Genomic DNA, 14,165 nt, shown 5'->3' on the forward strand with positions numbered 1-14,165 from the left:
GCTAGAATTAATATAGGTAAGAGGCAAGCGAGAATTATTTGGTGAGAAAATATAACAAGTAATTAAGATTAATAGGAGCTTGTGATGAGCATCACAAGCGGCTAGAGGACTATCGCTGCAACATAAAGTAAGGCATAAATGAGGGTGTATACAAATTAGATCTATAAGCTTATTTAAGTTATTAAAATCATGGTTAATCTGGACTAATCCAATACTAAGAAGCTCATCGATGACTAAGATTTCGTAGGGAAGATGCAAATTACTGGGAACCATTGCTGAAGACTCAAGATCATGAGCCCACACGAGCGAAGATAGGTTGAAGTCGCTCAAAACACATATATATTGGCCATCTTCCAGCTCCTGGTATAGGTGGGCAATGTTGTCCACATGCGCTTTATATAAATCAAAACTGCTGCTTGGGAGTATGTATGATACTGTCAGGAAAATTGTTTCCGTAGGACCAGCGAGAGATACACAGAGTTGGTCGAGCAGAGAATCCTCGTTCTGGAGACGAATAGCAATGCAACGCAGCTCACGCCGCACAGCAATTAAAACTCCGCCACCTCTGGAGCATCGTGTTTTAACGGAATCTCGATCTTTACGGAACACATGATAAAGATTTGTATCAAAGAATTCATTATCGAAGAAATTCTTGATTAGGGTCACTAGCCGAGTCAATCTAGCCATGTCCGTCTGTCCGTATGAACTCTGAGATCTCGAAAACTATAAAAGCTACCATACTGGGATAAGGCATGCCGATTTCTGAGATTCCTGCGCAGCGCAAGTTGGTTTCAGCAGTGTGCCACGCCCACTCTAACGCCCACAAACCGCCCAAAACTGTGGCTCTTACAGTTTTGATGCTAGAATAAAAATTTTAACTGAAATGTGTTGTCCTTATCAGCACCTATCGATTGACCCAAAAAAAATTTTGCCACGCCCACAAACCGCTCACAAACTTAAAACAATCGTAAATATAAACGCGGATATCTGAAACTATCAAACATAAAGAACTGAGACTTTAGATTTAGATTCCGTAGTCTTGAGCGCAGCGTAAGTTTGTTACGCTAATATGCCACGCCCACTCTAACGCCCACAAAACGACCAAACCTGTGGCGCCCACAATTTTCACGCTAGATGAAAAATCAATAAAAATAAATAAATAAATAAATAAAAAATCAAATAAAAAGTCAATACCTATAGATTGATCCAAAAAGAAATGTGCCACGCCCACTCTAACGCCCATAACGCTTAAATCTGTCTACCACCGGTAGGTGGCGCATTTCAATCTCGCTTTGCTGCTTGCATATCTCCATTTCCCTTTGGTCCCTTTAGCTGAGTAACGGGTATCTGATAGTCGAGGTACTCGACTACAGCGTTTTTCCTTGTTGTTATTTTAGTTTCTTTATGCACCAGCAGGCTTTCTTTTTTAAATCGATCAAATTGATATTTCTATTTGACAACAATCTCAGCAGATTGACAAGAGACCATGCCACTTCATACTTCAAAGAAAACTATGTTTCGGCAAGTGAAACTGTTACCGATCTGAGTATTTGGTTTAAATACAAACGCTACAAAGGCAAGACTTGCTACAACTCCGCTTCAGTGGAAACTAACCCTTCAGTTCCAAAAAAAAAGTTTCACCTTGTGAATCCCGTGGGACATGTCCTCTTGCACAAGTGAAGAACAAGTCACGCTCCATATAGAAAATTGTATGGGATGTCCGCATTTTCTCAAGTGAAAAAATGTATGGGCATATGATTAAAAAATGCGTTTTACTTGTTTATTTGTATATTTACCTCTTAGAGCTGTGTATAAACCCTTTGCGGGAATTTTTTTTTGGCACAAAACATTTCATCATCCACTTTCTGCTAACGGAACCCATTGAATACCTTCAAAATTTACGTACTTTAAACTAAGATCAATGCACAACATCTTAAACTTAAAGTAGGACTTACCTGACTTTATTATATTAACTAAATGATTAAAGTAACTCTGCTACGCACAATTAAAATGGATGCTGCCCTGTCAATCACTCAAACAGAATGCACCAAGTCTTCTTCTCACCCCTTTAATTGATTTCTTTTGATTTCTCTTCGCTGTTGGCGCGTGCCAATATAAAAAAGTGCGAAAATCGTTTCTTACACTTTAAAAAATTGGTACCATAGAAAACATTTTAAGTGCCCTTTTCTTAATCAGGGAGATGTACCTTACCGGAAAACAAAGGTTTCCTTGAAGGCGTATTTCATTAATTTTTTTTTTGTAAACTGGTGTAACTAATTGACTTATTAGTTAAATAAAAATTTTTTGAATTATATATGATTGATCAAATGCCAATGTTAAATTCCAGTCATTTATGGAAGTTATCAATGATTAATCAATTAAATTAAGTTTATAGTTACTTTACAGTTATCCAGTAAATAATTTAGTAACAATGTGTTTATTTTGTATATGAAACTGAATTTTAACTCTTAGTATCAAACTATCTTATATTAAATATTTATTACCAAAATTTTGATCTCCAAACTAATTTTAAGGATACATTTGATAAGAAAATTTGCAATCAATCCAATAACAGCTAAAGATCATTCTGGAATCTCCAGTCAATTGGTTTGAAAAAGATCTATATTGAATTTTTTGAAACAGGCGACATCATTTTCTTAAGTATAAAGAGAACTGAAATATAGCAATTCATAACGTTTTTATAGGTAAGAACAATTTATACGTTCTATTCTGCACGACTTTTAAAAAATACATTCCGTTTTAATTTCTTGTTGTAAAAGAAATAATTAAATGACCATAAACACCATTGTTCTCCAAATCGTCACAACTCAGATCTGGATTATAACTGTATATGTCACATTCTGATACGATCACTTCGTCATCAACAGCAGACCATAATGGCTGTCGTATAACTTAATTTTAATCTCCCCACCCAAAAAAAAACTAAAAGTTTACACTTAATAAGCGTTGTGTTAAAGTTATACTAAAGTAAGTATGAAAATGTAAGTACCCTTCAGTTCTGCAGTGGGGACGCGGACACAAGGTTATTCACAAGGTGATTCACAAGTGAAACTTTTTTTTTGGAACTAAAGGGTATTAACTCAACACTAATTAGTTTCAACTGTCTACTTTGTAGTGTAAGTGCTCTACCAAAGAGTATAAAGCGTAAACCTGTAGTGTTATTTTTAAACTAGTCATATTTGACTATTTGTTTTATTATTTATACTTGTGGTTTCAACAAAAACTTGATGTAGTGTAAAGAAAATGTAGTTACGTTATTACAAAATACCCTTCAGTTCCAAAAAAAAGTTTCACTTGTGAATCCCTTGGGACATGTCCTCTTGCACAAGTGTAGAACAAGTGACGCTCCATATAGAAAATTGTATGGGATGTCCGCATTTTCACAAGTGAAAATTCAAATGAAAATTTTTCGAAGTCCCACGGGACTTCACTTGTTCCTTATACTCAAGTTTCGTATGGCTAGTCACGTGCCGGTGACACTTTTTCCAATGAGTTTTCACTTATGAAATCACTTGCAAGTGACAAGTCCCAAGTGAAAACACTTGTGAAAATCAGAAATTCTCCCATGAGTTTTCAATTATGAAAATATTGAATTTAAAATACATGCATTTTTAAATACATTTTAATTCATTTTAGTTATATGGTATTATTCAAATTTTCAACTAATGGACAATTATTGTTTCATGTTTTTTTGTTTTGTAAGCTTATTTTTAACATTTGTCATCGCCTTTCTTAAACATTTGTCCGGGTCCTCGAATCCTTGGCTAACGCTCCTGAAAAAATGTAATGGCATATGTTTAGAAATGCGTTTTACTTGTTTATTTGTATATTTACCTTTAAGACCTCCGTAAAACCCTATACGGGATCTGAGGGACTTTTTCCCGTTGGACCCGTCCAAATTGCAGTTGTTTATAATGTCTTCCGCTATGACAAGCTTGAACCGCTTTGACAGCGGTTCGATCCCAATAATTTTTGATATTTTCCTTGTCTGCAAATATAAATAAAAAAAAAACATAGAAATGCAAAAAAAAGTCATCCTTGCTCGATACTTACGTAAAAACCAATAAGCTCCGGGATCAAGGAATTTTCGAATTTATCCAATTCCTCTTCCGTTTTTAACGGAAATGTTACCAAGCCCGAAATCTCCTTGTCAGGAGCAAACGACTCCTTTAAAAGGGCGGAGAACCTCTTCTGAAATTCTAATTTATATATATTATGAAAAATAAATAAAACATCAAAATAGACTGAAAATTGTAATCGCCCTGATTTTTAGAAATTTGTCGTCAATGGCAATTTAAATTTACAGTACGACAAATTTTCAAGCAATTCGGCCGAATACTATTTTTAGTGTAAGTAACAGTATTAATATTAAATATTATTCGGCCCGATTTCTTAAAAATTCATCGTACTCTAAATTTATAAAACGACAAATTTCTAAAAATCAGTGCGATTACTATTTTCAGTGTAGGGTTATAAAACTTACCTTTTAACACTGACATTTGTCGTTCAGTTAAATCTTTAAAAAAAATAAGAAAAATTACAAAATTTCACAATAAGACAAATTTATTAACTCACTAGAGACCGATGGGATTTCTGTAAAAAAATGGATATTGAAATAAGAAAATCAAATTCTTGTATTTACACTTACCTTCCACTGGACTCGACGAACTTTTGAATCTGGTTGAGACATACTAGTTTAAAAATGTTTAAAAAAACAAAAAAATAATTCAATCAAATATTAGTAAAAAATTATATATTAATAAAATTATAAAAAATAAACAAATGAAAACAATTATAAACAGTAAATAAACAATAATTGCAAATAATGAAAATGAAAAGAAATAATAAATCAAATAATGCAAATAATACAGATACCGTTTTTTTTTTTTTTTTGGTACTCGAACCAAGGTAGGGGAATCTTCAAAAGATATTTAAAGCGCCGTCGCAATAAATGTGCCCGATTCATAATAAACGCCTACGGACTAAACACCTCCTTTACAAAAAAAAAAATAAAAGTCCAATTTAAAAAAAAGCAAACTACTAATATTTTTTCTAAATAAGGAATGGCTACCGCTTTTCTCCTAAATTCAATTATTGAAAATCTTTTTATAGTTATCTGGTTTCCTATTACTAAGTGTGCAGTCGTTCATTTTAAGATTTCTGCCTACTAATTTTATTTGTTTTTCTGCTGGGGCTACGTATTTTTCTTTGACTATCTTCTTAAGTATTTGTTCTAAGATAATAGATTTTTTTCTAACACATTTTTTAAGGAGCTGCATGTAATTCTCAAAAAAGTAAGAAGATCCTGAAACCAGATTTCCGACTTGATTGATAGTAACTCTTACATGGAGTAAGCCGTGAACATTGTAAGTCACACTGTTTGCTCCAAATACAATAGGGAAATTTTCAACAAATTAATTTAATATTTGTTGAGCATTTTCAATATTATTTCTCCGTTGCTTTTGCGAACAGAGCAGTCTATATGCGCAGTGCTGAAATAAAAAGAAATAATACCGGTCATCAAATATTGAATCTTTAAGAGCTACAATACCAGTATATAATAGGAACTGCCCTTCAGTTCCAAAAAAAAAGTTTCACTTGTGAATCACCTTGGGAGTCACATGGGACATGTCCTCGTGCACAAGTGAAGAACAAGTGACGCTCCAAATATAAAATTGTATGGGATGTCCGCATTTTCACAAGTGAAAATTCAAATGAAAATTTTTCGAAGTCCTACGGGATTTCACTTGTTCCTTATACTCATTTTTCGTATGGCCTGTCACGTGCCGGTGACACGTCAGAAAATCAGAATTTTTCCATGAGTTTTCACTTGTGAAATCACTTGCAAGTGACACGTCCCAAATGAAATCACTTGTGAAAATCAGAATTTTTCTATCAGCTTTCACTTGTGAAATAACTTGCAAGTGACACGTCCCAAGTGAAATCACTTGTGAAAATCAGAATTTTTCCTATGAGTTTTCAATTATGAAAATATTGAATTTAAAATACATACATATTTAATTTCATTTTAATTAGATGGTATTATTTAAATTTTCAACTTATGGACGATTATTGTTTCGGTTTTTTTGTAAGCTTATTTTTAACATTTGTCATCGCCGTTCTTAAACCTTTGTCCGGGTCCTCAGAATCCTTGGCCAACGCTCCTTAAAAAACATATGTTTAAAAAATGCGTTTTATTTATAATTTGTATATTTACCTTATATAGCTGTGCATAAGCCCTTTGCGGGATGTTTTTGGCACAAAACATTTCGTCATCCACTTTCGGTTAACGGAACCCATTGAATATCTTCAAAATTTACGTACTTTAAACTAAGATCAATGCACAACATCTTAAACTTAACGTAGCACTTACCTGACTTTATTATATTAACTTAAAGAGACGATTAAAGTAACTCTGCTGCGCACAATTAAAGTGGATGCTTCCCTTTCAATCACTCAAAAAGAATGCACCAAGTCTTCTTCTCACCCCTTTACTCGATTTCCTTTGTTTTCTCTTCGCTGTTGGCGCGTGCCTCTGCACCTATACCCTTTCTAATGCGAAAATATCCGACTATATAATTTTTACTTCTTGAGTAAAAAATACAATATGAATTTTTAAAAAATGTTAATACTAAAATGTTTTTATAATTGAAATCAATTTTAACGGACTAAATTTCTATAACTAAACTAAAAAATTATATTGTAATAAAAGTGTATAATAAGTGAACATAACATTATAAGTAAATTCAATTTACTTAATTTTACTATAATCAAATAATTTACTTTTATAAAACAATATTAAATGATTTTTTTTGATATACAATAATGCACCTAAGATATTAGGGCATTCACATGTTTTCCGCCAAAATATTAGTCGCTAGCCGAACATAACGGAGACTCCAAAAAAAAAAACAACAGACCGGCCGAAATTCGTCTCTGCGAGCGCGGGGTGCAGGCATATTATAAGACAAGAAAGAGAGGGATATCTCCGAGTATCTGCCTCTCTTTGTTGCACGATCACATTGGTAGGCAGTCTTCTACGCTGCGCCGACTTCTCTGCTGACATCAGGAAGCTCCTTGCAAATTCCCTAGGTATAAAAGTACGCATTGACATTAATTTAGCGGAAATACTGTTTTGGTTTTGTTTTGAAACTTTATTTATATTTTTATTATAATAAATTCGTTCTAAAAAATTTCCCCTTACCCCCAACTCAATAAAATGCATACAATCTAAAGGAACTTGGGTTATCATACGAACACCAAGCGTTTCAAAAGCGGACGGCCTATTCAAATAACCTTTGCTGTGATGGTTTGGATAAATTCTATTCGCAAAGTCTTCATCTCATCATTAACTCACTGCGACCAACCTGAAGACATTTGGTACAGCCGTGACTGGATGTGTGTCCAGGGGTTTCTGTAACAAATTCCCTTGCAGGTGCAAGTTATCCAGCTCATGATCCCAGCCTCTTTACCCAATTTATAAACAAACTCTTCATATACAATTTCTTAGCTGAGAACGCCTTCCAGCTCGAGCGCCCAGCCGCCTTACCCAAGTCGTAAACAATTTCTTATAAACAATTCTTAGCTGGGATCCCCTTACTCAGCGTTCCCACAGAATCCCAATTAGCTCCCCCACTTCAATCGAAGTTCATTATTAAGATTCAATTGCGCCGCAGTCCTCCTAACATAAACTAAGCTGGGTCCAGCTAATGTAAACACACAAAACTGCAGCGTAATCCGTTTGGCAATTGAGCAGAGAATTAGATCATCCGATTTCCCGACTCTCTTGAGTCCAACCCTTGTCCAACTCTTAATGAGTTCCCCAATTCTCTTAAACCGAGGTTTGATTATCAGATAAGCGGCCCTTGGCCAGGCAGTCCGTTTTTGCATCCGAGAAGATCGGTTGTATAAGAAGTTAATTGTGAACCGCCAAGAATAAAAGTCGATACTAAGGAAATGTTGTGAAGTTTAAACTTAGTGAATAAAAAATAAAAATAAATTTTTTTAAATAAAGCTTTAAAATAAATAACCAACGGTTTTAAAGTGAAAAGCAACTTGCGTGGTCTAATAAAAACCCAACCGACAAAAAAGTTTGTGTTAAAAATAAAAGGAGGAAATTAATAAATGAAATAATCCCCTTTTACTTACAACAATCTGCTAATTAGTAATCGACGTAATAAACCTTCGGTTTAACAAAAAACTAAACGGCCTCAAAAAATAAAACCAAACAATTTACAAAGTTAAACAAAAAATTTAATAACTGTGAAAGTGAAAACTGATACAAAAAATTTTTAAAAAAAACTGTGAAAGTGAAAGCTGATACAAAAAAAACCTGAGAAACAAAATTCAAAAACAATTATAAATTCAAATATCAAATCCAACAAGAAGGAAGAGCTGAGGGCAATCCCTCGCTAAACAGCGACGACCAGAAATCAAATTGAAGGAAGAGCTGAGGGCAATCCCTCGCTAAAAATTAACGACCAAAAAATAAACTGAAGGAAGAGCTGAGGGCCATCCCTCGCTAAAAACAACCAAGAAGGACGACCCCAGCAGGATCATCAAAGGAAAACAGACGATATCACACTAAATCCAGAAGAAAAGAAAACAATTAGTGAGCGTATACTGTTTATTTTTTATATTCTATTTAAGTACTATAAGCAGACAAATTTAAATAAAATCAAACAAGGTGGAAGACCTCATTTACGATTTTGAACGAATTCTCACCATGCCCCTACCACAACCTGCAATGGCTTCTAGCAGCCAAGCTAATAACCAAGTGAGCGAATTAATTGCACATATTGTAAATAATGAATTGAATCCCTTAAGGAATGAGATCGTGAGTTTAAAAGCACAACTAAATCAAAGTATAAAAAAGGTTGAAGATTTTCAAGTAGAAGTCATTGACCCAAATATTAAATGTGAAACTTCCTTTGAAATTATCAAATCAGTCAGGGAATTTAAAGGAGAAGAAGACAAATATGTGAGTTGGAGGGAATCAGCAGAAATAGCCATGGGACAATATGCTAGAGGTAGCGAAAGGTTCTTTTCTGTATTATCAATCTTGAGGAACAAAATAACTGGCACAGCAAACGATGCCCTAACACACAATGGAACGGTACTAAATTTTGACGCCATAATGGCAAGGTTGGACTTTGTTTTTAGCGACAAACGTCCAATCCATATAATTGAGCAAGACTTAGGAGTACTAAGTCAAGGGAAACTGTCCATAATGGAATATTATGGGTTAGTTAATAAAAAACTAACTCTTCTAATAAATAAAACCATTATGACTTACGGCAGAAATAAGCCTTTAACTGCTGAAATGAACGAAAAACACAAAAAGACAGCTCTAAGAGTATTCATAACTGGCCTCAACGGCCATATCTCAGACGTCATATTTTCTATGAATCCGCCAGACTTACCGAACGCTATGGTAATAGTACAAGAACTAGAAAGCAATAATTTGAGGGCCCAATTCGCTAACAATTTCACATCATCACAGCGCAGGAGTTATGAGTCAAATTTATTCGGGTACCAAAACTCAAATAATAGACCCAAGCAAGGTAACAATAATAACCTTAATAGTAACCAAAGGAATACTAACAACTTGAGGTTTAATCAACCCGATAGCCAGAATAGAAACAATTATAATCAAAATAAAAATCATAATTGGAATCAGGGCAGACAGTATAATCCACAATATAATTCCCATAATCAATGGAATTCCAATAAAGCTCAGCAAAGCAAGCCAGAACCGATGGACGTAGATGAATCCTTACAGATTCAGAATAGGCCAAAATACAATCAGGGTTATAACAATTATAGTAACAACAACTATAATCAGAATAAATGGAATCAGAATAAAAAGCCAGAGACACAAACAACTCAGCAAAATAACCCTCAGAACAAAAGAGAACCAACAGGTACGGTTAACCAACCGGCAAACAAAACTATGCGATTAAATAATATCGAAGAGGACCATTTTTTAGGCCAGAATCCGGAGTAGGATTACCCTACCTAATTCGATATGATAGCAAAATAAATAAAAAGCTTAAAATCTTAATTGACACAGGAGCAACCTCCTGCTATATCAAAACAGGAATTTATAAAAACAAAAACGAGCTTCCTATATATAAAAGAGTATCTACGGTTAATGGATATTCTACAATTAAATATTATCACATGGTAACGATCTTTGACACGCGTTACACATTTTATGAAATAGACGGGTTAAAATCAGATTTTCTAATAGGTTACAACCTATTAAAAAAAATAGGAGCTGTAATAGACACAGAAAAAGGAGTAATAAAATATGGGGGAAAAGAAGAAAAATTAATTTATGATAATGACAGTTCTTTTAACCAACTTTCCTTATCTGAAGATAAAACAATTCTTCCATTAAAGGAATTTATTATACAAAAATACTTTGATGAAAAGGCCAAAATCAGAACTGAGTCTGAAGAGGCAAATCAAAGCGAAACAAGTTTGGGATTAAAATATCCTGAACACGCCGTCGTTGAAGTATCCGACAAAAATTCTAGTTTGGGATTAAAAAGTCCTGAACAAGCCGTCGTTGATTTATCCGACAACAATGAAATAAACAATATGAGTAAATCAACTCCAGACCAAAGAATGGATTTGGAAAATGAGATAATAAATATTATCCATAAAGAGCACTCGAAGATAAACATGCAAGTCCCCTTCAGGACTGATATTCGCGGTGAAATAAACACCGAAAACGATAGAGCTATTTATAGCAAGCAGTATCCCTATGCTCTATCGGCTTCAGATTTCGTAAACTCTGAAGTTAATCGCATGTTAAAAGAAGGAATTATAAGACCAAGCAAAAGCCCTTATAATTCTCCAGTTTTAGTGGTACCAAAAAAGGGATTTAATGAAGATGGTACTGCAAAACTAAGATTAGTTATAGACTATAAGAAACTAAATGAAAACATCATTCCCGACAGATATCCAATGCAAGATCCTTCAGTGATTTTGTCAAATCTTGGAAAGGCTAAATACTTTTTCACGATCGACTTGGAGTCTGGGTTTCACCAGATTCTAATGAAAGAAACAGACATTAAAAAAACCTCATTTTCTATAAATAACGGAAAATATGAATTCTTGAGAATGCCATTTGGGCTAACGAACGCTCCCAGAATATTCCAACGAGCAATGGATGATATTTTGAGAGAACAAGTAGGTAAAACATGTCACGTATATATGGATGATATTATTATATTTTCTAAAACAATAGAACAACACTACAAGGACTTAATCGTCATAATTAATATATTGCTGAACGCAAATATGAAAATTTCAATTGAAAAATCAAAGTTCTTTAAATTAGAAACCACATTTCTGGGCTACGTTGTTTCTCACAATGTAATCAAAACAGACCCCGAAAAAATATCTACAATATTAAAGTATCCAATTCCAAAAAACATTCGAGAGCTTAGAAGCTTCCTAGGCCTTACCGGCTTTACAGAAAATTTGTACAAAGCTACGCAAAAATTGCAAACAAAGTATTTGGAAGGTCAAAATGGTAAAGTATCCAAAAAAATGTCTCGTAAAACTTCCATACAGTTGGACGATTCAGCTGTAAGAGCTTTCAACGAGCTCAAAGATAATTTAATTGCACAAATCGAATTGGTACAACCTGATTATAATAAAAAATTCACTTTAACGACCGATGCGTCCGATCTAGCCATTGGTGCTGTTCTTTCTCAGGAAGGAAAACCAATAACCTTCATTTCAAAAACTCTAACAAAAGCCGAAGTATATGCCACCAATAAGAAAGAACTGTTAGCAATAGTTTGGGCATTTAAAAATTTGCGAAACTATTTATACGGCGTTAACAACATAGAAATCTATACAGATCACCAACCACTGTCTTTCTCGATATCTCAAAAAAATCCAAACATCGAGATGAAAAGATGGTACTCATTCATTGAGAGTTACTCTCCCAAAATAATTTATAAACCAGGATCTACCAATGTAGTTGCTGATGCCCTATCAAGAATTCAAATTAACAACCTAACGGACAGTAACGAGTCGGTCTCAGATCAAAACACTCAGCATTCTGCAGAGAGTAGTTTTGAGAATGTTATACAAGAAACCCGCAAACCCTTAAACCAGTTTAAGCAACAATTGCTAATAGCAACGGGGAGGTATACAATACATGAGATGGTCAATATATTCGGAAATACCAGACATATAATAGAATTTGATACCCCTGAAAATTTGGTATCAATCTTAAGGGAATATATCCCTCCTAACATAACAATAGGTATTCACTGTACTTTAGAAGACTTATACAAAATTCAAAACTCACTTAAAGAAAATTTCACGAATAAATTCCTTTATACAAAAATATTCGTCCAAGATGTAGAAAACCCTGAAGACAGAGCATTAATAATAGAAGAAACTCATTGTAGAGCACACAGGGGACTGGACGAAAATTACAAGCAAATCAACAGACTATACTATTGGCCAAATTTGAACAAAAAACTCCAGGAGTACATAAAGAACTGTACAATTTGTAATAGTAACAAATATAATAGACACCCTGTACTAATTCCTATTGGTCAAGCACCCATCCCAAATAAAGAAGGAGAAAATTTGCATATCGACATTTTTTACGCTCAAAATTTAATGTTCATTACTTGTATTGATTCATATTCAAAATACTTAGTTGTAAAGGAGATTCAAAATAAACTCAACATAGAAACCAAAATTTCAGAAATATTGCAACATTTTCCACTTGCTAAAACTTTAATGATGGATAACGAGCCTAGTTTTTCATCAACACAATTTAAATCCTTCGCACAAAGATGCGGTATTAATTTATATTTCGCAGATCCTCGCCATAGTACGTCCAATGGACAAATAGAAAGAGCTCATTCAACCCTTACTGAAATCGCTCGTTGCATCAAAGATGAACTTAACTTAGTTGATTATTCTGAAGTTATAATTAGAGCAGCTCAGAAATATAACATGACAATACATTCCATTACCAACCAACGACCGTACGATATATTATACAATAAAATCGAACATGATACTATTCCACAGTTATTAAAACAGGCACAGGAGAAAATGTTAAGTTCTCACAACAAAGGTAGAAAGGAAAAGGACTATCTCGTAGGAGATGTCATATATGAGAAAAAACACGGGGAAAGGAATAAGCTTAACTCTAGATATAAAAAACAAGTAGTTAAGGAGAATTTACATAATAAGGTTATCATAAACAATAGAAATCGCACGATTCATAAAGATAACATCAAATCTTAAACACAGTTTGTCTTAAATTACAGAAAATGAATTCAATAATATTTGTATTATTGATAGTAGCGGCCACCAATTCCGAAATAATGGATTACACGAACCATGATTTTTTCCTCTACAAGGATACAAAAGACATTCTTATTTATGATTTATACGCTGACCTATTTCATATAACTAATTTAAGTTTATATAAAGACATAATCAAACTCGAATCAGCACACATAAACAAAAATAATAATTTACAGTGGGAAATTTCCTATGATTTAGATATTATTAAAATGCTCCTCTCACAAATTTTACCAAGTAGGGCAAAAAGAGGAATTAATGAATTAGGCACCCTTTGGAAATGGATAGCAGGGACTCCCGATCACGATGATTTGATAACGGTGCAAAATAAAATTGATGATTTAATCCAAAATAATAACAATCAATTTGTTATTAACTCTAAATTATTTAAAGAAATCAAAACCCTATCTGAGAATCTTCAAACAGTTATTTCAAATCAAGAATTTCCATTCAGTAAACACCGTCTTCGCTTGCTCACTTACGATCTGATGAATTTAATGGATACAATTACATTAGCAAAAATAGATGTTTTCAACACTAAAATTTTGAACGCTGAAGAAATCCAAGAAATATATAAACACGAACAGAAACCTGTAGTAATTACTGACATATTAGATATATCAAAATTTAAAATCGCCATACACCAAGAATTAATTGTAATATATATAAAATACCCCATCATAACAAACCGTTGCGAAGTGTATAACGCAAGATCCATCTCACACAATGATGGAAAACTATTAATTGATAATCATGTCGCCAAATGTAACAATAGGTACTATGTAATTTCT

General features: G+C 33.6%; 1 protein-coding gene across 1 annotated transcript; it reads right to left on the reverse strand.

Moving 5' to 3' along the window:
• Positions 1-3,753: 3,753 nt before the first annotated feature.
• Positions 3,754-4,706, reverse strand: LOC119561997. Its single transcript, XM_037875387.1, has 6 exons — positions 4,670-4,706; positions 4,597-4,614; positions 4,505-4,537; positions 4,075-4,220; positions 3,856-4,009; positions 3,754-3,794 (listed from the first exon to the last, which is right to left on the reverse strand). Exons 3-6 carry the CDS (start codon positions 4,518-4,520, stop codon positions 3,754-3,756), a joined length of 357 nt encoding a protein of 118 aa, XP_037731315.1. The 5' UTR covers positions 4,521-4,537; positions 4,597-4,614; positions 4,670-4,706.
• Positions 4,707-14,165: the final 9,459 nt, after the last annotated feature.

The sequence above is a fragment of the Drosophila subpulchrella genome, unplaced genomic scaffold (assembly GCF_014743375.2).
Source record: "Drosophila subpulchrella strain 33 F10 #4 breed RU33 unplaced genomic scaffold, RU_Dsub_v1.1 Primary Assembly Seq39, whole genome shotgun sequence".
Classification (NCBI taxonomy): domain Eukaryota; kingdom Metazoa; phylum Arthropoda; class Insecta; order Diptera; family Drosophilidae; genus Drosophila; species Drosophila subpulchrella.